Source organism: Panicum virgatum, chromosome 6K, assembly GCF_016808335.1.
Source record: "Panicum virgatum strain AP13 chromosome 6K, P.virgatum_v5, whole genome shotgun sequence".
NCBI lineage: Eukaryota > Viridiplantae > Streptophyta > Magnoliopsida > Poales > Poaceae > Panicum > Panicum virgatum.
In genome coordinates, this window is record NC_053141.1 from 5,567,482 (window position 1) to 5,590,579 (window position 23,098).

The 23,098-nt window shown below is 52.8% G+C and overlaps 2 protein-coding genes and 1 long non-coding RNA gene across 4 annotated transcripts; 1 reads left to right on the forward strand and 2 right to left on the reverse strand.

The window, feature by feature from the left end:
* Positions 1-505: 505 nt before the first annotated feature.
* Positions 506-6,396, reverse strand: LOC120711418. 2 transcript variants are annotated; one of them, XR_005690278.1, is made up of 5 exons: positions 5,838-6,396; positions 5,595-5,732; positions 5,340-5,473; positions 5,076-5,212; positions 506-1,112 (listed from the first exon to the last, which is right to left on the reverse strand). It is a non-coding gene; the product is annotated as an uncharacterized LOC120711418 (long non-coding RNA). The 2 variants fall into 2 exon arrangements; XR_005690277.1 differs by having other exon boundaries at positions 5,595-6,395.
* Positions 6,397-9,339: 2,943 nt separating this feature from the next.
* On the reverse strand, positions 9,340-11,467 carry LOC120713164 (transcriptional regulatory protein AlgP-like). The gene is made up of 2 exons (XM_039999170.1): positions 10,861-11,467; positions 9,340-9,374 (listed from the first exon to the last, which is right to left on the reverse strand). The coding sequence occupies exons 1-2, from the start codon at positions 11,465-11,467 to the stop codon at positions 9,340-9,342; spliced, it is 642 nt and encodes a 213-aa protein (XP_039855104.1).
* An 807-nt stretch (positions 11,468-12,274) lies between these two features.
* Positions 12,275-20,483, forward strand: LOC120713165 (ABC transporter B family member 14-like). Its single transcript, XM_039999171.1, has 5 exons — positions 12,275-12,547; positions 12,825-13,177; positions 13,429-13,853; positions 13,971-14,395; positions 19,172-20,483. Exons 1-5 carry the CDS (start codon positions 12,275-12,277, stop codon positions 20,234-20,236), a joined length of 2,541 nt encoding a protein of 846 aa, XP_039855105.1. The 3' UTR covers positions 20,237-20,483.
* The last annotated feature ends 2,615 nt before the right edge of the window (positions 20,484-23,098 follow it).

A 23,098-nucleotide genomic window follows, 5' to 3' on the forward strand; every position in this document is an offset into this window, starting at 1 on the left:
GCTAAATCGAAAATGGCTACCCAAATCGCATTTCACATTTTGGACAGACCTTTGTGCCACAAAAACGTTGACGTGAGCGAGTGCTCCGAGCTGCTGGGGGAACAAATTAAAGGCACACGTTCCTTTCCTCGCTCCTTTCAAGAACTCGAAGCACCATGTGTAAGCCCTTGTAGTTGTACAACAACATTAAGCACCATGTGTAAGCCCTTGTAGTTGTACAACAACATTTGTATACGTGTGTGTGTATCCCTTGGGAAACTGGCTCTCGGCGATTCATAAGAAGAGATTATTATTTGTTTCCTTCAAGGCACGACAGGGTGTATGAAATTCATGAGCATTACACAGATGTGATCATACAAAATTCGCACGAACATTACACGAACGCGATCATGCGAATAAAATCCATTGATCTCGTGCTTCAGGCAGGCCTTACTAGTGCTGCTGCTGCAAGGGTCCCTCTGGGTCACGAAATTAATCCGTCATGATTATTATTGCTAAAAAACCATTATGATCCAAGTCGGCCGATCAAGTTGATCGAACACGGGCATACAGGGAGCGAGTCAAGCCCAGCATATAATTCAGCAGGATATTTGGAGTAATGATACAGATGTGCAAAATATATCGTCAATGATGAATGGAGGACAAACAAAAACGTACATACACAGATATTTGAAATTCTTTAAACAGGTCGTTTTTTGAACGGGTCATTCCTGGCGTGTTCATGGCATCCGCATATTCTTCGGTTATCCCATGAACGATAGTTACATGACCATTCGGATTATGAGATGACAACACTTAATCTCCGTACCTGCTGGATGCACTCCAAAAAAAAAAAAACAGTAGCATATGCTGCTGCCACGTCCAAGAGCCGCATTCCAAAGCTGATCAGGTTAGCAGATGAATCCAACAGGAGCATTCCAGCAGTCCAGCCAAATAAGTGTCTCCTTTCCAGCATCCAATTGACCTTCCAAGCTCCGGGCGCTGAAAAGCTGTAAACTCGAGGCGTTTGTGCCGGATTCGGAGAATGAACCGATTTGGTACTCTGAAAAGTTCAAATATAATGAACCGATTTGGTACTCACGGTGCACCTCCGTGTCGCAAACAGCAGCAGCCTGCATAGCGCGTGACAGTGAAGCTGTTAGTCATCGTTAATTTTGACGACAAAATTTCAGCAAAAATTCAGAGAACACATTAGCATTGCTAGCTAACCGGCAATACATGATCCAGGGTACAGATCATTGCACGGGTTTCCAGCAATGAGGAGTTGAGGAGGGACAGTGCAATGCTTGACCTTTTTTGTACGTTTCCTGTTGGAAGCAATGCATCAACAAAGTGTTTTCAGGTGCAAACAAACATTCAGGGCTGGTTGCAATGACATACGAAATGGACAACCGCCTGTCTTATGTGCAGTCCCAAAAGGCATATGCTCGAATTATGCCCCAATTATTCCTTTACACTTGCCTTGGTCATGTAAGCACTCCTTAACCTATTATGCAGATCAGATCTTCATTTTTAACATGATTATCATACTAGGAGGCTAGGAATTTATTTAATTGGTCTGGGGAAGGGATCTTTAAAGTGAGATCCAAGACATTGATTTAACTTTCAGATGCAACTTTAACTCTCGTAGAAATATTGTGTACAATGTAAATATTAAAACTCTGACAATAAATAATCATAAAAAGTATTGAGATTTGTGACACAACAATGATATTAGCCCATTTATCAAAAGTGAACTAAATTATTGTAAAAAGAGGTACCTACAGATCTTTCTAACACAAATGTTAAAATGACATCATTTGTTACTGGAGGAGTACCTGAATAGCAGTATTTTATGGTATGGCTTATTGCTGTTTCGTACAGACAATATGTGAAGGAATGTAAATGGAATATATGCATTTGGCTTTGCTTATTCACTTTACAAGGATTGCTGGTGATTTTCATTTTTGTCAATCCAAATTTCAAACGGCCATATCTTTGTTATTCCTTTATTCTACATCTAAATCCATGAAAAACAATTTAATAACAAACTGAATGATGTCAACTTATGCAAAAACATGTTAAATTAATACAATATGTTCATGGATCCCTTAACAGCCAGGTTATTTTACTTTCAACCTTGGGAGAACCTAAGCCATTTTGGGAGATATGGTTGTCAGTACCTACATGTAAACTGTCATGCCCAGAATGCAACACCTATGCCTATAATACTGATGCTATCTAGGCGGCTTCTTTTCCATGCTTCTCTACTGCAAAAGGATCACAAAGCCTATCGGACAGAATGGCCATGAACTACTATGAGGATCACTCCATTTCATCATCTCACGCTGATGAAACGGATGAAAGAAGAAGCACAATTTCAGTATCGCCAGAAGCTAGCGCTGGTGAGGAGCCATTTTCATTCTTTGGGCTGCTTTGCTATGCCGATACGGTGGATTGGCTCCTCATGGCCCTGGGAACCATCGGGTCCATCATCCACGGCATAGCATTCCCAGTTGGATATCTCCTTCTTGGGAAGGCGCTCGATGCCTTCGGAACCAATATAAATGATCAAGAAGGCATGGTCCATGCCTTGTATAAGGTGAACTTGCTAAAACCGCTGATACGAAAGCATATCATTAGTCTTTGTCCATTGTGTTGTTTTTTTAACCTTAATTATGTTGGTCTTCTATTTGCTAGAGGATTAATGATCCAGTGTATAACCCAAACCCTAAAGGGGTGGGATATATAGTAGACATTACATGGGCCTCATAGATGGGCCGGGCCTCATGGGCCAACACACACATACTCCAACACCCCCCCACAGTCTGAACTACCGGCGCAGCGGAGTTCAAGACTGGACATGAAAGAAAGTAAACTCGGGGACAATACCCCCCCCCCCCGCAGTCGTAGCAGTGCTAATGCTTCGACTGGAGACTTATGTAGATGATAGCCCCTTAATGCCGAGGTAGCCGAAGTCGAGGTGGTCGTAGTCGTGGTCGAAGCCGTGGAGGAGAGCGCAGATCCGAAGTGTCGTGGGGCGCCCGAGGACACGAACTCAGCAGCTTCTTGCCCAGCTCAGCAGCGGGTCGCGCTCAGGTGCAGATGGTAGACGGTGCAAGGTGCAGCCAGGTTGCGCTCAGGACAGGGGTGGCGACGGCGCAAACTTGCAGCAAGGTCGCGCTCAGGACAGGGGTGGCGAAGACGTCTTCCTTCAGCGACATCGGCGGCGGTGTCCGCGCTCGAGCGGCAGGAGGCGCGAAGTCGGGTCGAGCGCCAGCACAACGATGATCGAACGCCGAGGGTGGCAGCCCGTGCGACGCAGGATGGTCGACCGAAGACGCCAAGTGGTGGCCGGAGAACCAGCGGGTGGCGCTGAGTCGCCGATGGGCGGCGCCGGGGGGGGGGGCGTCGAGTGGCCTGTCGGAGGTAGCCGAGTCCGATGGTGGCGCTGAGTCGCCGACAGGCGACACCGGGGGGGGGGCGAGTAACCTGTCGGAGGTGCCGGTGCGGTTAGGCGGGCGTCGAGTGGTCTTCCGGGAGCGACGTGTGGGTGCCAGGCGAGGCGGGCACCACCACCGCGAAGGCAGCGGTGTCCGCGGTAGAAGCTCGATCACGAGCGTCGTCGCTGCAGCCTCAGAAGGCGCAGCAACAACCTCGTCCTTCGGGGGTTGTCGACGATGAACGACAACGAACGGCAGGGCGACGCAAAAGGGATACACAGCAGCAGCAGCATTTCGTGTAGGACCCCTGGGGTGCACATAGCACAGCCCCTCTCATCCCTATCTCTTTCTCTCCTTCTTCACGGCCAAGACACCAGTGGAGAGGGAGAGGGGCAGAGAACAGAGGAGACAGGGGGAGGCAGAGGTGCTACCGGCGGGAGGGGAGAGGCGGACTTGCGGCGGCGGCTCGAGCGCCCGCGCTCGGCGCGTGGCCGACCCATGGCGGCGGCGCCCAGGCGGGGCGGACCTCGCCGAGGCCGGAGCCGGCGGGTGGATCCGAGGCCCGGGCGGCGCCCGGCGGCGGATCCGCGCTAGGTCGGGCGGTGAGCGCCCGCGCGGAACCCGGCGGCGCCCGGCGGCGGATCCGCGCCAGGGCGGGTGGCGAGCGCCCGCGCGGAAACCCGGCGGCTCTCGGCGGCGGATCCACGCCAGGGCGGGGCGGCGGGGAGGTGAGGCGGAGACGACAGGTGAGATCCATCACGATATGCTGCTGACGCTTGACGACGACACACACAGGGGGGCGCGGATCAGATGGTGCGGCCCCCGGCGGAGATCGAGCTCCCCGAGGGCGCGCGGGTTGCAGCGGAAGCGGCGGCGGCACGAGGCAGGGGAGGAGAGGAACCTAGGCGACTGATACCATACTAGAGGATTAATGATCCAGTGTATAACCCAAACCCTAGAGGGGTGGGATATATAGTATACATTACATGGGCCTCATAGATGGGCCGGGCCTCATGGGCCAACACACACACATACTCCAACACTATTGATTTTAACTTGCATCAGTTTTTCTACTTATTGATTGAAGGTGGTTCCCTATGTGTGGTACATGGCGGCAGCCACTCTTCCTGCTGGAATGGTTGGTAAGTTGAGACTCTTAAGAGTTCTTCCATTTCTTCTATGATGCATGTGGTTTTCCCTTTGCTGAAGAACTATCCTAGCATGAACTGCTGTATTTTGCATGTCACCTTGTGCTTTGAAAAAGAACAAATATATAGGAGAAAGTTGAATCATAGACTTGAGTACATTCTGAAATACGTACATTACACCTCTGTGATTTTTGGTCTGGTTCTATAAAATTAGTTAGGATATAAAGAACTGCAACATTGCCCACTGATTGGCTCACTCAATATGCATAAAATTAGCCCATAAAACTCGAGAGATTTTTACAGGTGTGCTTGAAATTCCCTTTTTATGGAAATGTGGTTGAAAATTCACGTTCTCCTATATTTGCAATTACATAAAAGTATCCCTACAATACCAGTAAAGACGCAGTAATATGCAGAAGAATGGTGTACGAGAAATATTATTTTTATTAGGAGATCCAATAGTAGCAACAGCATAGCATTGTTTCAGTGATGAAATATTTCAAACCTTTTTCTCCAATGAATTAACTGCAGAGATCTCCTGCTGGATATACTCAAGTGAGAGACAGCTAGCACGCATGCGGCTAGCATTTCTGAGATCAGTCCTCAACCAAGAGGTAGGGGCTTTTGATACTGACTTGACCACTGCAACCATCATCACCGGAGTAACCAACCACATGAGTATCATACAAGATGCAATTGGAGAGAAGGTAATGGATTTCACAATCATATGGAGCAGTAACACAAGGCTTCTCAATTTATGTGGTCAAACCTGTATCTAAGTTCACTTTTCTGCAGCTGGGTCATTTCGTTGCAAGCTTCTCCACCTTCTTTGCTGGCACCATAATTGCATTTATCAGCTGCTGGCAAGTTGCGATGCTTTCCTTCCTGGTCATTCCTCTAATCCTTGTCATTGGGGCAACATACACAAAAAAGATGAATAGCATATCGTTGTCACGCAATGCTATTGTCTCGGAGGCAATATCAGTTTTAGAACAGGTATTGTGAGATCAGTTAACAGCCATACCTTAAGATAAGTTACTGGAATAGATAGAAATGTTGGGGTACAGAATATCTCCTGCTTCGTTATGTTCATAATCCAAGTATACATTTGTTTACAGACCTTGTCACATATCAAGACTGTCTTCTCCTTTGTCGGAGAGAGCTGGGCCATGAAGTCATTTGTTCAGTGCATGGAAAATCAGTTTAATCTAAGAAAGAAGGAAGCAATGATAAAGGGAATAGGACTCGGATTGTTCCAAGCAGTGACCTTTTGTTCCTGGGCACTGATGGTTTGGATTGGGGCAGTTGCTGTAACCAAAAACAAGGCAACAGGAGGTGGCACGATAGTTGCCATTATGAGCATCCTCTTTGGTGCAATGTAACAATCACACAACCTCACTGATTGGTTCAGTTGCACTAAAATATTTTTATGGAAATTTATAATGACGGGAATAATAATTGTATTCCTCCAACCCTAGATGGGTGGGTATATATAGATCCTATACATGGGCCTCTATACACATGAGCTCAATATACTCCAACACCCCCCGCAGTCTGAACTACCGGCGCAGCGGTGTTCAAGACTGGACAACAAGAAAGCTAACACCCCCCTGCAGTCTGAACAACCGACGCAGCGGTGTTCAAGACTGGACAAGATGAGAGTACAAGTAGAGCACAAAAGGGCTAAGACCCCCCAGCCACAACTAGCCACCGGCTACGTTGAGGCTGGATCGAAACTCCGAGAAGGTCGACGAGGGCAGCCCCTTCGTGAAGATGTCAGCAAACTGGGAGGTAGTCGGGACATGGAGTACCCGAACATCGCCGATGGCGACTCTGTCGCGCACGAAGTGTAGGTCGATCTCCACGTGCTTCGTCCGCTGATGCTGGACGGGGTTGGTAGAGAGATACACGGCGCTGACCTTGTCGCAGTAGACGAGCGTGCTCTTGGCGAGCGGGCTGTGGAGCTCCGCAAAGAGCTGTCGCAGCCAGGACGCCTCCACCACGCCGTTAGCGACAGCCCGGTACTCCGCCTCGGCACTGGAGCGGGAGACAACTGGCTGCCGCTTGGACGACCAGGAGACCAGGTTGCCGCCCAGGAAGATGGCGTAGCCGGAGGTGGAGCGACGAGTGTCCGGGCAGCCAGCCCAGTCAGCGTCGGTGTAGACCACCAGCTCAGCAGAGGACGAGCGGTGAAGTACCAGGCCGATGTCCACAGTGCCACGGATGTACCGGAGTAGACGCTTCAGCGCAGCAAGGTGTGACTCCCGGGGATCATGCATGTGGAGACAGACCTGCTGAACAGCGTAGGTGAGGTCCGGCCTGGTGAAGGTGAGGTACTGCAAAGCGCCGGCCAGACTCTGGTAGGCTGTAGGGTCAGCCACCGGATCACCTAGATCAGCAGACAGCTTCGCCTGAGTGTCGACTGGAGTGGAGCAGGGCTTGCAATCAGTCATCCCAGCCCGCTCCAGAATATCGAGGGCGTACTGCCGCTGGTGCAGAAGAAGACCAGACGGGCAAGGCTCAACAGTGACGCCCAAGAAGTGGTGGAGCTGACCAAGATCCTTCATAGCGAACTCTTGCTGCAGAGAGGAGATGACACTCTTAAGCAACTGCTGACTGGAAGCTGTGAGCACAATGTCATCGACATATAGCAGCAGATATGCCGTCTCATCCCCACGGCGGTAGATGAAGAGAGACGTGTCAGACTTGGCCTCGGTGAACCCCAGTGTCAGCAAGAACGTGGCGAACCGAGGGTACCAAGCCCGTGGAGTCTGCTTCAGTCCATAGAGAGACTTGTTGAGCCGGCAGACCATATCTAGACGACTCGAGTCCACAAATCCCGCAGGCTGATAGCAGTAAACAGTCTCTGACAAGGCACCGTGAAGAAAAGCATTCTTCACGTCCAACTGGTGTACAGGCCAAGTGCGCGAGAGCGCAAGCGAGAGGACCGTGCGCACCGTAGCGGGCTTCACGACCGGGCTGAAAGTCTCATCATAGTCCACACCAGGCCGCTGTGTGAACCACCGGAGAACCCAGCGAGCCTTGTATCGCTCCAGTGTGCCATCAGCCCGACGCTTATGCGTCCAGATCCACTTGCCAGTCACCACATTGCAACCAGACGGACGCGGCACGAGGTCCCACGTCTGGTTGGCAAGAAAAGCCGCGTAGTCCTCTTCCATCGCGCGACGCCAGTGAGGATCCGCCAAGGCGTCGCGGACAGAGGAGGGTACCGGAGAGACCCGCGGCTCTCCCTCGGCGGCGGAGAGAGTCGCGGCCTGGGACACCATCCGTCGAGTCACCATGGGATGGTTATGCCGAGGTTTCTGATGGATGACCGGCGGGCGGTACACCTCCGGCTCGGCTCGAGAGGGAGCCGGAGGAGGCAGCGGCGGTGACGGCTCCGGTGTCGGCGTCGCAGGAGCCTCCGGAGCAGAAGGCGGCGCCGGTGTCGACGCCGAATGACGCCGGGACACCTACACCGGCTCAGCGTACCGCTGCGGCGCCGGGTTCGGCGCCGAGCGACGCCGGTACACCTGCACCGGCTGAGCGTACCGCTCAGGTGCAGGGGAAGGCACCGGGGCTGCGCGTGGCGCAGCGGGAGACACCGGGTCCGTGCGCGGCACGACCGGAGGTCCGGGGGCTGCGCGTGGCGTGACCGCGGGTACCGGGGCCGCGTTCGGCGCAGCAGGGATCACCGGAAGCGGTGCCGGTGCGCCGGGAAAACCTGCAGGAAAAGGACAGACAGGTAATGGTGGCTGAACCACCGGGTCAGTCGGAAACAGAGACGCCAGCTCGGGATCAGAAGAAGGTGTGGAGGGGGAGTAGGGGAAATCCGACTCGTCGAAGACGACGTGTCGGGAGATCAGAACGCGGCGAGAGGTGAGGTCAAAGCATCGGTACCCCTTGTGGTCAGGGGAGTACCCGAGGAACACACAACGAGTCGAGCGGGGCGCCAGCTTGTGAGAAGCGGTGGCGGAGGTGTTAGGGTAACACGCACACCCGAAGACCCGAAGGTGGTCGTAGCGAGGAGGGGTACCGAAAAGAGCGTGGTGTGGAGTGGGAGCAGGAGAAGCAGTGGATGGAAGGCGGTTGAGCAGGTAGGTGGCGGTGTGGAGGCTCTCAGCCCAGAAGCGCGGGGGGAGAGAAGCCTGGATCAGAAGGGTGCGCACGACGTCGTTCGTCATGCGAATCATCCGCTCAGCCTTGCCGTTCTGAGGAGAGGTATACGGACAAGACATACGCAGCTGAACACTCCGAGACAGGAAGAAAGACCGGGAGGTGGAGTTATCGAACTCCCGCCCGTTGTCACACTGGACGGCCTTAACGGTGAGGCCGAACTGAGTGTACACCCAGTCAAAGAAGTGGAGGAGGGTGGGGAAGGTCTCAGACTTGGCGCGGAAAGGGAAAGTCCAAGAGTAATGAGAAAAATCATCAACAATGACCAGATAATATCGATAGCCAGACATGCTGAGTACAGGAGATGTCCACAGGTCACAGTGAATGAGATCAAAAGCATGCGCAGCATGCGAAGAAGAAAAAGAAAACGGAAGTCTAACATGACGAACTAACTGGCACGCATGACAGAGGTGCTCAGCAGGAGCCTTAGTACATGGAACATCGGTACTATGGCGGAGCTGAGCCAAAACGTCGCGGCCGGGGTGACCAAGCCGGCGGTGCCAAGTGGTGGAAGAAGACGTCACGGCAAAAGCAGAAGCCGAAGGCGAGGCAGCGGAAGCAGGAAGCCGAAGAGTGTAAAGGGCCCCGGGCTATCACATCGGAGAAGCGGACGCCGGGAAGCCGAATCCTTCACAGTAAGACTAGAGGAGTCAAATTCGATAGAACAGGAGTTGTCAGCAGTAAACTGGCGAATAGAAAGAAGGTTGTGAACCATTTGAGGAGCAACAAGAACGGTAGGAAGTCGAGGAGCAGAACCCACGGCGGTGACAGGAAGGCAAGACCCATCACCAACCATGATAGAAGAAGGACAAGAGGGGTGTGGGGGTCGGACAGAAGAGAAGATACCAGCATCGGGAGTGGTGTGGAACGAGGCGCCCGAGTCGGCGATCCACTCGGTGCTGGTCGGCGGCGTCAGTCCCAAGGTGCTGAAGGACTGCGCCAGAGCGGCCTGGTCCCACCCCCAGGCCAGGTCGGCTGCTGGCTGGGCTGAGCGGGCGGGGTCCAGGACGGCGCGAAGAGTGGAGCAGCGCCAGTGAACATGGCCGCCGGTGGTAGCTGAGGACGAGGCCCCCCTCCCGGACCCTGGAACGGCCACATCGAGATGCGCCCTGACCATGGGTTGCTGAAGGATGGCCAGGGCGTACCTCCAGCGGCGGGGGCAGGAGCCGGAGCCGGAGCCGGTGTCGGCGCGCCCCGACGGCCCCCACCGTTACCGGTGCTCCCAGAAGCAAGGCCACCAGTGCCACCACCACCACCCCGTCGCCGGCGACGTCCACGGCCCCCCCTCCTCTGGTCTGCCCGGCGGGAGCAGCACTAAGGAGGGAGGTGGCAGGAGCAGTGGAGGAGGCCGGTGGAGTAGCAACGAGCGCGGCGGGGGCGGGCGAGGATGATCCGGGCGCGAGACCCCTGGTGATCTCCTCGAGGGCGAGATCGTCCCGGATCTGCAGGAAGGTAGTCGTAGGTGCTGCTCAGTCCCCGTAGGACATTGAGCACCAAGACCTGATCGGACACCGGATCCCCGAGGTCGTGAAGAGCATCGGCCATGCTCTTCATCCGCCGGCAATACTCACCGACGGAGAGGTCCCCCTGCACGAAGGTGCGGAAGGTGGCGTCGAGCTGGAGGGCGCGGTACTCGGTGTTGCCGAGGAACTGCCCCTCGAGCGCCACCCAGGCCTGCCGCGCGGTGCCGCCGTGTGTCCTGACGAGGTCCTGAAGATCCTGGGAGATGGTCTCGAAGATCCAGGACAGGGCGACGCTGTCGAGGCGCAGCCACGTCACGTCCCGCGTCTCGATCGGCGAGTCGACGAGGACGTGGTCGTCGAGGGCGTAGCGGCGAAGGGTGAGGAGGACCTGGTCACGCCAGCGGCCGTAGGAGGAGGACGCGGGGTCGAGGAGGACGGATACCAGAGCCCTGATGTTCTGGACGCCGGCCGCCTGGAGGTGGAGCTGGGCGACCATGGGGTCAGTCGGGTCGTACCGAGCTCCAGCTCCAGCGATCGGGGCCTGGCGTGAGGAAGAGGCGCCGGGCTCGGGGTCGACGGGCCGGCCGGAAGAGACGCGGAGGAAGCGCTCCGCCTCGGCGACCCGGAGAGCGAGGGCGTCGGCCGTGGCGCGCTCACACTCCCAGGCGAGGGACGCTGCGCGGACCCGCTCTTGAGCCGCCGAAGCCTCCGACTTGGCGGCGAGGAGGGCCGCGGCGAGTGCGGCGTCGGCCGGCTGCCCGCGGATGGCGATGGCGGAGAGCGGCGCATCCGCGGGCGGCATCCCGAGCCCGGTCCATGCAGTGTCGGACGCGGCGTCGACGACGGGCTGCTTGCCTGCGGCGTCGACGACGGGCTGCTTGCCTGCGGCGATGGAGGCGCGGTGGGCAGCAGCAACGGCGGGACCGGCGGCCGCGTCCTCAGGAGCAGCCCCCGCGGCGTGTAGTAGCTGGGCTGCGGCCCGCAGCACCGCCGGATCGGTGCCCGCGGCCTGCAGCAGTTGTGCTGCGGCCCGCAGGGCGGCCAGATCGGCACCTGCGGCGGCCATGGCGGCCTCCACAGGCTGCTCCACCACGGGAGGCAGCTCCAGGGCCTGCTGTAGAGGACCCGCGCCGGGGCGCGCGCCTGGAGCAAGGGGGGCAACGTCCCCGGCCCCTGCAGCGGCGGGTGCAGCCGCGTCCGGCCCGAGATCGGCGGCTACGACCACCGCAGGGGCGACGGCGGCGCATCCAGAGTCCATGGCGGCCGCACCCTGGGCGGATCCCGCAGTTCTCACCGCGCCCGCGCCCGGCCCTGGAAGGGCGGCGGCGGCTCGGGACCAAGCGCCAGGACGCGGGCCAGAGGCGGCGGCGGCTGCAGGGAAATCGGGCAGGGCGCCCAGATCCGCGCGAGTGGGAGCAGAGGGGGAGGGTGGGAGGGGAGGGAAGGAGGAGGGGGAAAGAAGGGGGCCGGCGGCGCCGGCGGACGGCCGGCCATGGCCGGCGGCGGCGGGCACCAGGGGCGACGGCTAGACCTGGGCATGGGTCACCCGACCCGAACATCCCGACCCAACCCGCCCGAAAAAAACCCGACCCGACCCGACCCGAGCTACGTGGCGGGTGGGCGCGGGCCGTATTTTTTGACCCGCAACAATCAACGGGCCGGGCACGGGCCGTGATTTTTGACCCAAAACCCGACCCAACCCGAAAAACCCGACCCAAAGGCCAAAAAACCCGACCCAACCCGAAAAAAACCCGACCCGACACGCCCGCGCAGGGTGCACGGGCCAACCCGACCCGACCCGGTGATAGGTACGGGTCGGGCGCGGGCCGTCCTATGCGACCCGTGACCCGACCTTGACCCGACCCGAACCCGACCCGACCCGACATTTGCCCAGGTCTAGCGACGGCGGCTGGAAACAGAGGAGGCTGGAAACAGAGGAGGCGTGAAACCCTAACCTAGGCTAGTGATACCATAATGACGGGAATAATTGCTCTATTCCTCCAACCCTAGATGGGTGGGTATATATAGATCCAATACATGGGCCTCTAGATGGGCCTCTACACACATGGGCTCAATATACTCCAACAATCAGGTAATAAGGCCTAACACTGCAGGTGACATATTCATTGACGGCCACAGTATCAAGAAACTTGATCTGAAATTACTGCGAAGAAATATAGCTTCAGTCTCTCAGGAACCATCACTGTTTTCTGGTAATATAAAGGACAACTTGAGGATTGGTAAAATGGATGCAAATGACGAAGAGATAATTGAAGCAGCAACGACAGCCAATGTTCATTCATTCATATCCAAACTACCAAATGAGTATTTAACAGAGGTACTTTTTCCATTTTACTATGGCAATTCATAAATACTTGGGATCATTGTATTTAACTAAAAAAACTGATTAGGGTTTTGACTCCTGATTCATTAACTTCCAGCAACATTTCTCAAGGACTGAAATCCATTTTGTGATGCATTAAGAATACAACTTCTAGATTCCAGATAGTCAAAATCCATCTCCATAGAAGAATCATAGATGTTTCCACATTACTTGACATGCAAAGCTAGAAAAATCACTTCTGCTAGGACTTAGAACGACTAAATTTGTTCAGGTAGGAGAAAGGGGTGTGCAGTTATCAGGGGGCCAGAAACAAAGGATAGCGATCGCAAGGGCAATGCTGAAGGATCCACCAATCCTACTTCTCGATGAAGCAACAAGTGCCCTTGATTCAGAATCAGAAAAGCTAGTTAAAGATGCACTTGAGATAGCCATGCGCGGAAGGACTGTTATCTTGATAGCCCACAGGATGTCCACAATTGTAGATGCTGACACTATTGTTGTCGTGGAGAATGGAAGAGTAGCACAAACTGGGACACATCATGAGTTGCTCGAGAAAAACACATTTTACTCCAATGTATGCAGCATGCAAAATATAGAGACGGAAGCTGAAAAGAAAGTGGCAAGGTAAAGTCAAATGTAACCAATGGAAAGCTTTACTTGACCAATGTTCTAATCTCGGTTATGAAATTCTTCAGTATTTTCCCTATGCCATACCACTGCATCTTTTCAAGAGTTACTATAACAAAAATGACAAACATAACAAGAAACTGCAATAGTTTATTGAAAACAGAAAATCCATGCTACGAATTTTAGTGATAACACATATAAGAAGGATTACTTCATAGAACTTACTGTTAGTTTGATTGATTAAACAGCACTTCTGATAATGTAATAGAGGAACAAATTGGTGAAGCACACATCAGGCAGTCTTCTATAAAGCAGGGAACCAAGAACAAACTAGAAAGAGTGGAGTCGAAGCAGCAGAAGAGAGAGATTGTAAAGGAAATGCATCCTTTCTTCAGACTTTGGTATGGACTGCATAAAGAGGACATTTTGAAGATTCTATTTGGTTCCTCAGCAGCAGCCATCTCTGGAATCTCAAAGCCCTTGTTTGGTTACTTCATCATGACAATTGGTGTGGCATATTACGATCCAGATGCAAAAACAAAAGTCAGCAAGTATTCTTTGATATTCTTCACAGCTGGGATGGTCACACTGGTCAGTAACATCTTGCAGCACTATATTTATGGTATTGTTGGAGAAAAGGCAATGAAAAACCTAAGGGAGGACCTCTTCTCAGGTATGTCTGTCACATGAAAACCTTGAATTTGTTCATCATTTAACACAAAATCTCATAAGAGCCAACATCACATACCTCTCACTGCTGAAAATATGAAATTATTTTGTTCCGATGCAGCTGTTCTTCGGAACGAGCTTGGCTGGTTTGAGAAACCGAAGAATGGCGTAGGATTTCTGACCTCGCGCATTGTCAGTGACACCTCAACAGTCAAGACCATCATATCAGACAGAATGGCGGTCATTGTACAATGCATCTCTTCAATTCTGATAGCAATAATAGTAAGCATGTACGTCAATTGGCGCATGGGTTTAGTTTCATGGGCAGTCATGCCATGCCATTTCATTGGTGGCCTTATTCAAGCCAAGTCAGCCAAAGGATTCTACGGTGACTCTGCTATCGCTCACCGGGAACTTGTCTCCCTTGCTTCAGAAGCGGCTAGCAACATCCGAACTGTGGCATCCTTTGTTTATGAAGATGAAATAATTAAGAAAGCAGAATTGTCACTGCAGGAACCTTTGAAAAAAACCAAGAGATCCCGGGGAGTCCGGAGGATGTCGTTTCCTCCCTCTTTAATTGTGAGATGCTCATGCAGCAGACGAGATGGGCCTCTGATTTCGTTGGGCCAGCCCATGGTTTGCTGAAAGACGCACAATTGGACTCGGACACTGATTCGCCGTTGCATCACGTCCCTCTCGACGAGCCGGTCCTTTCTGCTCTGCAAACCTCACCTTTGGAGCAGTGTGTCCGGGTGGAACCGATCAAGGCACAGGCCTGCAGCCCCTGCATCCACCAACCATCCGTGAAGACCTATTTTCGTCGCCGGAGGAAACCGCTTGCACCCATTGAGCATGACCTGTCTGTCACGGAAGCAGCTGTGGATGATGAGGCCCTGCCACCGATCCTCCCTTCGGTACGTGTCAAGGCTGTGATATTGCCTCCGCCTGCGGCACCCCAAACTGCTGCGGTTGATGTCATCGTCTCGACGAGTGTCGTAGAGGCCGACGAGGCTCCACTGCTGCCCCCTCACTCAGCAAGTGTTGCAGCCTTGGCTGTGCCTCCGCTCGCCGACTCGGCAATCCAGGGGCTGCATTCGCAAGATGTGGCAGGGGCAAGTGCTTTGGAAAATACTGCACCTGGTGGGAGAAATACACAGGTCCCAACGACCTCGCCAGTTTCAGCATTCGTCGCCAAGGTCTCCAAGCCGATTGTGGCTGGATTGCAGTGTCCTCCCCCTCCTCCCAGGCCAAGGAAGAAAACTCTGCCGCAGGATTTCATCCCTCGCAGAAGCCGACGTGTTGCCAAGTTGCCGCCCATCTCTGATCATAAATCTGCTGAATCGGTTTGCTGTCAGTTGCAATTTCTGAATGGTGAAGATGGTACTTCTAATGGGGAAGAAACCATTTCTGAAGCTGCCCTCGAGCATTATGCCAGGATTTTTGAAAATACTTTGAGCCATGATCATGTAAAGGCCCTTGCTGCCTTATTTGGGTGCAATGCGCCTTCGAGTGCGGAGGTGCGTTCTATGGCTGACATATCTGTGTGTTAAGAGCCTCCTTGTTTGGTCGATTTTTCATCTTATATGCTATGGCTCCTTGCAATATTTTGATTTGAAATGCAAGAGGTTTGAATAACAAATCGCGCCGAGATATGGTTCATCAGATTGTCCAATCATGTCAGCCAGCTATTGTCTGTCTACAGGAAACAAAGCTTGCTCATATCTCAGTTTATGATGCGTCATCCATCTTGGGGCAGGGGTTCCACTCTTTTGTGTATCTACCTGCTCGAGAAACAAGAGGAGGAATTCTGGTTGCCTGGAGAGAGGATGTTTTCACGGCTGAGTGTCACCGTGTACATCGTCATTCGGTATCGGTCAAGTTCAGATCAGACGGAGAGCATGAATGGTGGTTTTCTGGGATTTATGGGCCTCATCTGGATGCTGACAAACCAGCCTTTCTTGAGGAGCTAAGGGAAGTTAGAAGTCAGTGCAATGGGCCATGGATGCTTGCCGGCGATTTTAACATGATCTTTTGTGCAGAAGATAAAAACAATGACAATGTGAATAGAGCTATGATGGGGAGATTTCGTCGCTTTGTTAATGATATGGAGCTTAAAGAAATTCCATTGTTGGGCCGGAGATATACTTGGTCCAATGAGAGGGATTCTCCTACGCTTGTTAAGTTGGACCGGGTCCTTTGCACGAGTGACTGGGAGGATATCTACCCCGACTGTGTACTACAAAGCCATACATCGGAAATGTCAGATCATTGCCCCCTAATCCTTGGCCTTAAGGATGGTGTCTATGGCAAAAGACGTTTTCACTTTGAGAGTTACTGGACACAGCTGCCCGGTTTTCTCGACACGGTTAAAAATTCATGGGACGAGCCGGTTCGAGATGCCGGCCCTTTTGAGCGCATTTCAATCAAGCTTAAGAGGCTTACACGTGCTCTCCAGTCCTGGAGCGCCAAGAAGGTGGGACATATCAAGACACAACTGGCCCTAGCCCGTGAGGTGCTACATCGGCTGGAAATGGCGCAAGACAGGAGGCAGCTCTCACCTGAAGAAGACTGGCTGCGTAGAGAGCTGAAGCGCTACTGCTTGAGTTTGCCTTCCTTTGAAAGGACTATTGCGAGGCTTCGCTCTCGAGTCAGATATATTGAGGGTGATGCAAATACCTCATTCTTCCATAAGCAAGCTGCCTTCCGTAAGCGGAAGAACTTTATTTCCAAGCTGATTGATGGTGATTTTGTGGCCACTGCTCAAGAGGATAAACAGGAGATTATGCACACCTTTTATGAAAATCTGATTGGGAATGTGGCTATTCCTTCCTCAACTCTGGACCTGCAAGCTTTCCATAGGCCAGGGTTGGATCTGTCCATGCTTGACAGTCCCATTACTGAAGAAGAGGTGTGGGCCACAATTAAAACCTTACCATCGGATAGAGCTCCAGGCCCTGATGGTTACACGGGCAGGTTCTATAAGGAGTGTTGGCCTGTGATCAAAGCTGACTTTATGGCTGCTATTATCACCCTGCAGCAAGGCAATGCCAAGGGGCTTGGACTTCTAAATGGAGCTTACATGACGTTGATTCCCAAGAAATTGGATGCAGCGATGGCCAAGGATTTCCGACCTATCAGCTTAATGCATAGCTTTGCTAAGTTGGTGACAAAAATTCTTGCTAACCGTTTGGCACCCCATCTAAATTCTATGGTGGCCACCAATCAGAGCGCTTTCATTCGCGGGCGGAGTATCCATGATAATTTTATTCTTGTCCAGCAAACTGTGAAGATCCTCCACCGACAAAAGGTCCCAAGTCTTTTTCTTAAACTGGATATCTCTAAAGCCTTTGATTCCGTATCATGGTCGTTTCTTTTGGAGGTGCTCGCTCATTTGGGTTTTGGTCGGTTGTGGTGCAACTTGATCTCTAATTTGCTGTCTACCTCCTCGACTCGTATCTTGCTGAATGGGGAACCAGGAGAAAGTATTCAGCACCAACGTGGACTCCGACAAGGCGATCAGTTATCTCCCATGCTTTTCATCCTTGTCATGGACATCCTTAATAGTCTTTTTGTGAAAGCAGGAGAAGAGGGACTTCTTCAGCCTCTGTCCCCAAGAATTTCTGGACAGCGCCTTTCTTTGTATGCTGATGATGTTGCTCTCTTTATAAAACCAGTTGATGAGGAGTTGCAGGTTACAAGGGATCTTCTAAATGTCTTTGGTGCAGCCTCTGGTTTACAAACAAACCTTCACAAAAGTAGCATCATCCCAATCCAATGTGAAGATGGTTCCCTGTCGGCTGTGAGTAATACCCTCCCTTGCACCATATCTGATTTTCCTTGTACCTACTTGGGTCTGCCTTTGTCTCACAAAAAACTGAGGAAAAATGATCTTATGCCTTGGATTGAAAAAGTGGCAGATAAGCTGCCAGGGTGGAAAGCATCTCTGATGAACAGGGCAGGGCGAATTACCATGGTTCGGTTTGTGCTCTCAGCTGTACATATCTATCTTTTGATTGCCATCAACGTCCCAAAATGGTTTATTAAGGCAATTGACAAGATCAGAAGGGGCTTCCTCTGGAAAGGGAGAGAGCAAGCGAATGGAGGCTGTTGTCTGGTTGCTTGGGAGAAAGTTATGAGGCCTCTTGATCTGGGCGGACTCGGAATTATCAACCTGGAAGTTATGGCATGGGCGCTGCAAGCAAGATGGCAATGGCACAAGAAAACCCGAGTGGATCGTCCTTGGACTGATTTGGAACTCCCCTCGCATCCCAACTCCTTAGCCCTGTTTGCTATTGCAGTCAAGACGGAGCTGGGAAATGGAAACACTACTCTCTTCTGGTCAGATAATTGGCTGCATGGTACTTCGGTTGAGAATTTGGCACCTTTGGTCTTTGCAAGTGTGCCTCCCAGGATCCGTAAGAGGCAAACTATGGCAGACGCCCTAACCAACAATGGTTGGGTAGCTGCAATTCGAGGTCTTTCATGGGTTGGTATCAGGGAATTTCTGAAATTATGGGATTGTGTCCAGGGTATTGTATTAAATGAGCAAGAAGACAGGCACATTTGGAAACTGGATGCAAAGGGATGCTACTCTTCTAAATCTGCATACCGATCCTATTTCCTGGGGTCTGTTACCTTTGAACCATGGAAAAGATTGTGGAAATCTTGGGCTCCTAACAAGTGCAAAGTGTTTCTTTGGTTGGCAATTCGGAACAGATGTTGGACAGCGGATAGGCTGGCCAAGAGAGGACTACCACACCCTGATCGGTGCCCTCTTTGTGATCAGGAGGGGGAGACAGTGCAGCATCTTTTAGTCTCATGTGTGGTGGCAAGACAGGTGTGGTTTAACCTTTTACAGCCTCTCAATCTGGGGGACTATATTCCTAGACAGCAGGAGTGCAGCTTTGTGGAATGGTGGCGTAAATTGATGAAGAGGGTGAAAAAAGAGTACAAGAGAGGAGTGAATTCTCTCATTATTCTGGGAGCTTGGCTGCTGTGGAATCACAGAAATGCCTGTGTTTTTGAGGGAGTAACCCCTTCAGTCAGTGCCATCATGTGTGCTTTCAAAGATGAACATAGCCTTTGGTGTCTGGCCGGCGCTAAAAAGCTGCAGGGCCTAGGTTTGGCTAATATAATCTAGGTTCTTGATCAAGGTGTTCTGGTCATGTTCTTATTTTTGCCATAGGCTAGTCTGGTTTTTTAGTTTTGAACCCGTCTCTCTTATTTGGTCCCCGTATGAGAGGTGGGAGATGTATGGGGACCTTTTTCTCTCTCTAATGCAATGAAGCGCGGCTCTCCTGCGTTTTCGAAAAAAAAACCAAGATTGAAAGCATGAAGTATGGGGTGATCCAAGGGATCTCGCTCTGCCTCTGGAATATTGCACATGCAGTGGCGCTCTGGTACACCACAGTTCTGGTCCAGAAGAAGCAAGCCTCATTTGTGAACAGCATAAGATCATACCAGATATTCTCACTCACAGTACCTTCCATCACAGAATTATGGACCTTCATTCCCATGGTCATGTCAGCAATTGCAATACTGAATCCTGCATTTGACACACTTGACAGAGAGACAGAAATTGTACCAGATAAACCAGAGAATCCTAGCAAAGGCTGGCTCGCCGGGAGAACTGAGTTTCAGGATGTGCACTTCAACTATCCATCAAGGCCAGAGGTGACCATTCTGGATGGATTCAATCTAATTATTGAACCTGGTCAAAAACTAGCATTGGTTGGCCCAAGTGGTGCAGGAAAATCCTCTGTACTGGCTCTAATACTGAGATTCTATGATCCTTGCAGAGGCAGAGTGTTAATCGACAACAAGAACATAAGGGACTACAATCTCAGATGGCTCAGGAAGCAGATTGGGCTAGTTCAACAAGAACCAATCCTGTTCAACATATCTATCAGAGATAACATTAGCTATGGAAGTGAAAGCACTTCAGAGACTGAAATCATCCAAGCTGCAATGGAGGCAAACATCCATGAGTTCATCAGTGGTTTGCCAGAAGGGTATGACACCATTGTTGGAGAGAAAGGAAGCCAGCTTTCAGGAGGGCAGAAACAGCGGATTGCTATTGCAAGAACTCTATTAAAGAGGCCTCCTATTCTGCTTCTTGATGAGGCAACTAGCGCTCTCGATGGTGAATCTGAGAGGGTGGTAATGAGCTCTTTAGGGGCTAAGGAGTGGACGAACAAAGATGATCGAGCCAGAAAGGTTACAAGTATAACAGTTGCACATAGATTGTCGACAGTCATAAATGCGGAGATGATAGTTGTAATGGAGAAAGGAAAGGTGGTTGAACTTGGTAATCACGAAACATTGATATCTGCAGATGACGGGATTTACTCAAGGTTATTCCACTTGCAAAGCAACATGAAGGATTAACCACAAGCTGGTCATGTTCCATTGTGGACAAAGACCATAGACACCTAGCAAGAATAGTTTTAGGAGCTTAAGCATTGTTTCAATGCATTTGCTGTCAGTTCACAAATTGTAATAACATAGCTATCTCATCATAAAATGATGAGGCATAGTCCACATAAAAAGGAAAACAACTACTGTACTAGAATGATTTCCCACTGTTTCCGCGTTCATGTCAAAGCTTATTATTTGAATGCAATACATGAAGGAGCTATCTCCCGTTTCCTTCTGATCCAGGCCTCTCTGCCCCCGCTCTTCTGGGCGGAGAGCCTCCACACCGCCACCTACTTGCTCAACCGTCTTCCGTCCACTGTTTCTCCTGCTCCCACTCCGCACCACGCTCTTTTCGGTACCCCTCCTCGCTACAACCACCTTCGGGTCTTCGGGTGTGCGTGTTACCCTAACACCTCCGCCACTGCTCCTCACAAGCTGGCGCCCCGCTCAACTCGGTGTGTATTCCTTGGTTACTCCCCTGACCACAAGGGGTACCAATGCTTTGACCTCACTTCTCACCGCGTCCTGATCTCCCGACACGTCGTCTTTGACGAGTCGGATTTCCCCTACTCCACCTCCTCCACACCTTCTCCTGACCCCGAGCTGGAGTCTCTGTTTCTGACTGACCCGGTGGTTCAGCCACCGTTACCTGTCTGTCATTTTCCTGCAGGTTTTCCCGGCACACCGGCACCGCTTCCGGTGATCCTTGCTGCGCCAAGCGCGGCCCAGGTGCCCGCGGTAGCGCCACGCGCGACCCCCATACCTCCGGTCGTGCCGCGCGCGGACCCGGTGTCTCCCGCTGCGCCATGCGCGGCCCCGATGCCTTCTCCTGCACCTGCGCGGTTCGCTCAGCCGTTGCAGGTGTACCGGCGTCGCTCGGCGCCGACCCCGGCACCGCAGCGGTACGCTGAGCCGGTGCAGGTGTACCGGCGTCGTTCGGCGTCGACACCGGCGCCACCTCCTGCTCCGGAGGCTCCTGCGACGCCGACACCGGAGCCGTCGCCGCCTCCTCCGACTCCCTCTCGATCCGAGCCGGAGGTGTACCACCCGCCAGTCATCCATCGGGATCCACGACATATCCATCTCACGGTGACTCGGCGGATGGCGTCTCCGGCCGCGACTCTCCGCCACCGAGGGAGAGCCGCGGGTCTCTCCGGTACCCTCCTCTGTCTGCGATGCCTTGGCGGATCCTCACTGGCGTCGCGCGATGGAAGAGGAGTACGCGGCTCTTCTTGCCAACCAGACGTGAGACCTCGTCCCGCGTCCGTCTGGTTGCAATGTGGTGACTAGCAAGTGGATCTGGACGCACAAGCGTCGGGCTGATGGCATGCTGGAGCGCTACAAGGCTCGCTGGGTTCTCCGGGGGTTCACTCAGCGGCTTGGTGTGGACTATGATGAGACCTTCAGCCCAGTCGTGAAGCCTGCTACGGTGCGCACGGTCCTCTCGCTTGCGCTCTCGCGCTCTTGGCCTGTGCACCAGCTGGACGTGAAGAATGCGTTTCTTCACGGCACTCTGTCAGAGACTGTCTACTGCTCTCAGCCAGCGGGATTTGTGGACTCGAGTCGTCCGAATATGGTCTGCCGGCTCAACAAGTCTCTCTATGGACTGAAGCAGGCTCCTCGGGCTTGGTACTCTCGGTTCGCCACGTTCTTGCTGACATTGGGGTCCACCAAGGCCAAGTCTGACACGTCTCTCTTCGTCTACCGCCGTGGGGATGAGACTGCCTATCTGCTGCTATACATCGACGACATTGTGCTCACAGCCTCCAGTCAGCAGTTACTTCAGAGTGTCATCTCCTCTCTACAGCAGGAGTTCGCTATGAAGGATCTTGGTCAGCTCCACCACTTCTTGGGTGTCACTATCGAGCCTCGCCCGTCTGGTCTTCTCCTTCACCAGCGGCAGTACGCCCTCGATATCTTGGAGCGGGCTGGGATGAATGATTGCAAGCCCTGCTCCACTCCTGTCGACACTCAGGCGAAGTTGTCTGCTGATCTGGGTGATCCGGTGACTGATCCTACTGCCTACCGGAGTCTGGCCGGTGCTTTGCAGTACCTCACCTTCACCAGGCCGGACCTCACCTACGCTGTTCAGCAGGTCTGTCTCCATATGCATGATCCCCGAGAGTCACACCTTGCTGCGCTGAAGCGTCTCCTCCGGTACGTCCGTGGTACTGTGGACCTCGGCCAGGTGCTTCACCGCTCGTCCTCTGCTGAGCTGGTGGTCTACACCGACGCTGACTGGACTGGCTGCCCGGACACTCGTCGCTCCACTTCCTGTTACGCCGTCTTCCTGGGCGGCAACCTGGTCTCCTGGTCATCCAAGCGGCAGCCGGTTGTCTCCCGATCCAGTGCCGAGGCGGAGTACCGGGCTGTCGCTAATGGCGTGGCGGAGGCGTCCTGGCTACGACAGCTCTTGGCGGAGCTCCACAGCCCGCTCGCCAAGAGCACGCTCGTCTACTGCGACAACGTCAGCGCCGTGTATCTCTCCACCAACCCCGTCCAGCATTAGCAGACGAAGCACGTGGAGATCGACCTACACTTCGTGCACGGCAGAGTCGCCATCGGCGATGTTCAGGTACTCCATGTCCCGACTACCTCCCAGTTTGCTGACATCTTCACCAAGGGTCTGCCCTCATCGACCTTCTCGGAGTTTCGATCCAGCCTCAACGTAGCCGGTGGCTAGTTGTGGCTGGGGGGGTATTTGCCCTTTGTACTCTATTTGTACTCTCATCTTGTCCAGTCTTGAACACCGCTGCGTTGGTTGTTCAGACTGCGGGGGTGTGTTAGCTTTCTTGTTGTCTAGTCTTGAACACCGCTGCGCCGGTAGTTCAG

Coding starts and splice junctions, on each gene's coding strand:
- LOC120713164 (XM_039999170.1), bottom strand. CDS start 11,467: ATGGACTCTGGATGCGCCGCCGTCGCCCCTGCGGTGGTCGTAGCCGCC. Junction 9,375..10,860: donor CCTCGCCTGGGAGTGTGAGC/GCGCCACGGCCG, acceptor CTTACTGTGAAG/GATTCGGCTTCCCGGCGTCC.
- LOC120713165 (XM_039999171.1), top strand. CDS start 12,275: ATGGGCTCAATATACTCCAACAATCAGGTAATAAGGCCTAACACTGCA. Junction 12,548..12,824: donor CAAATGAGTATTTAACAGAG/GTACTTTTTCCA, acceptor AAATTTGTTCAG/GTAGGAGAAAGGGGTGTGCA. Junction 13,854..13,970: donor AAGGGAGGACCTCTTCTCAG/GTATGTCTGTCA, acceptor GTTCCGATGCAG/CTGTTCTTCGGAACGAGCTT.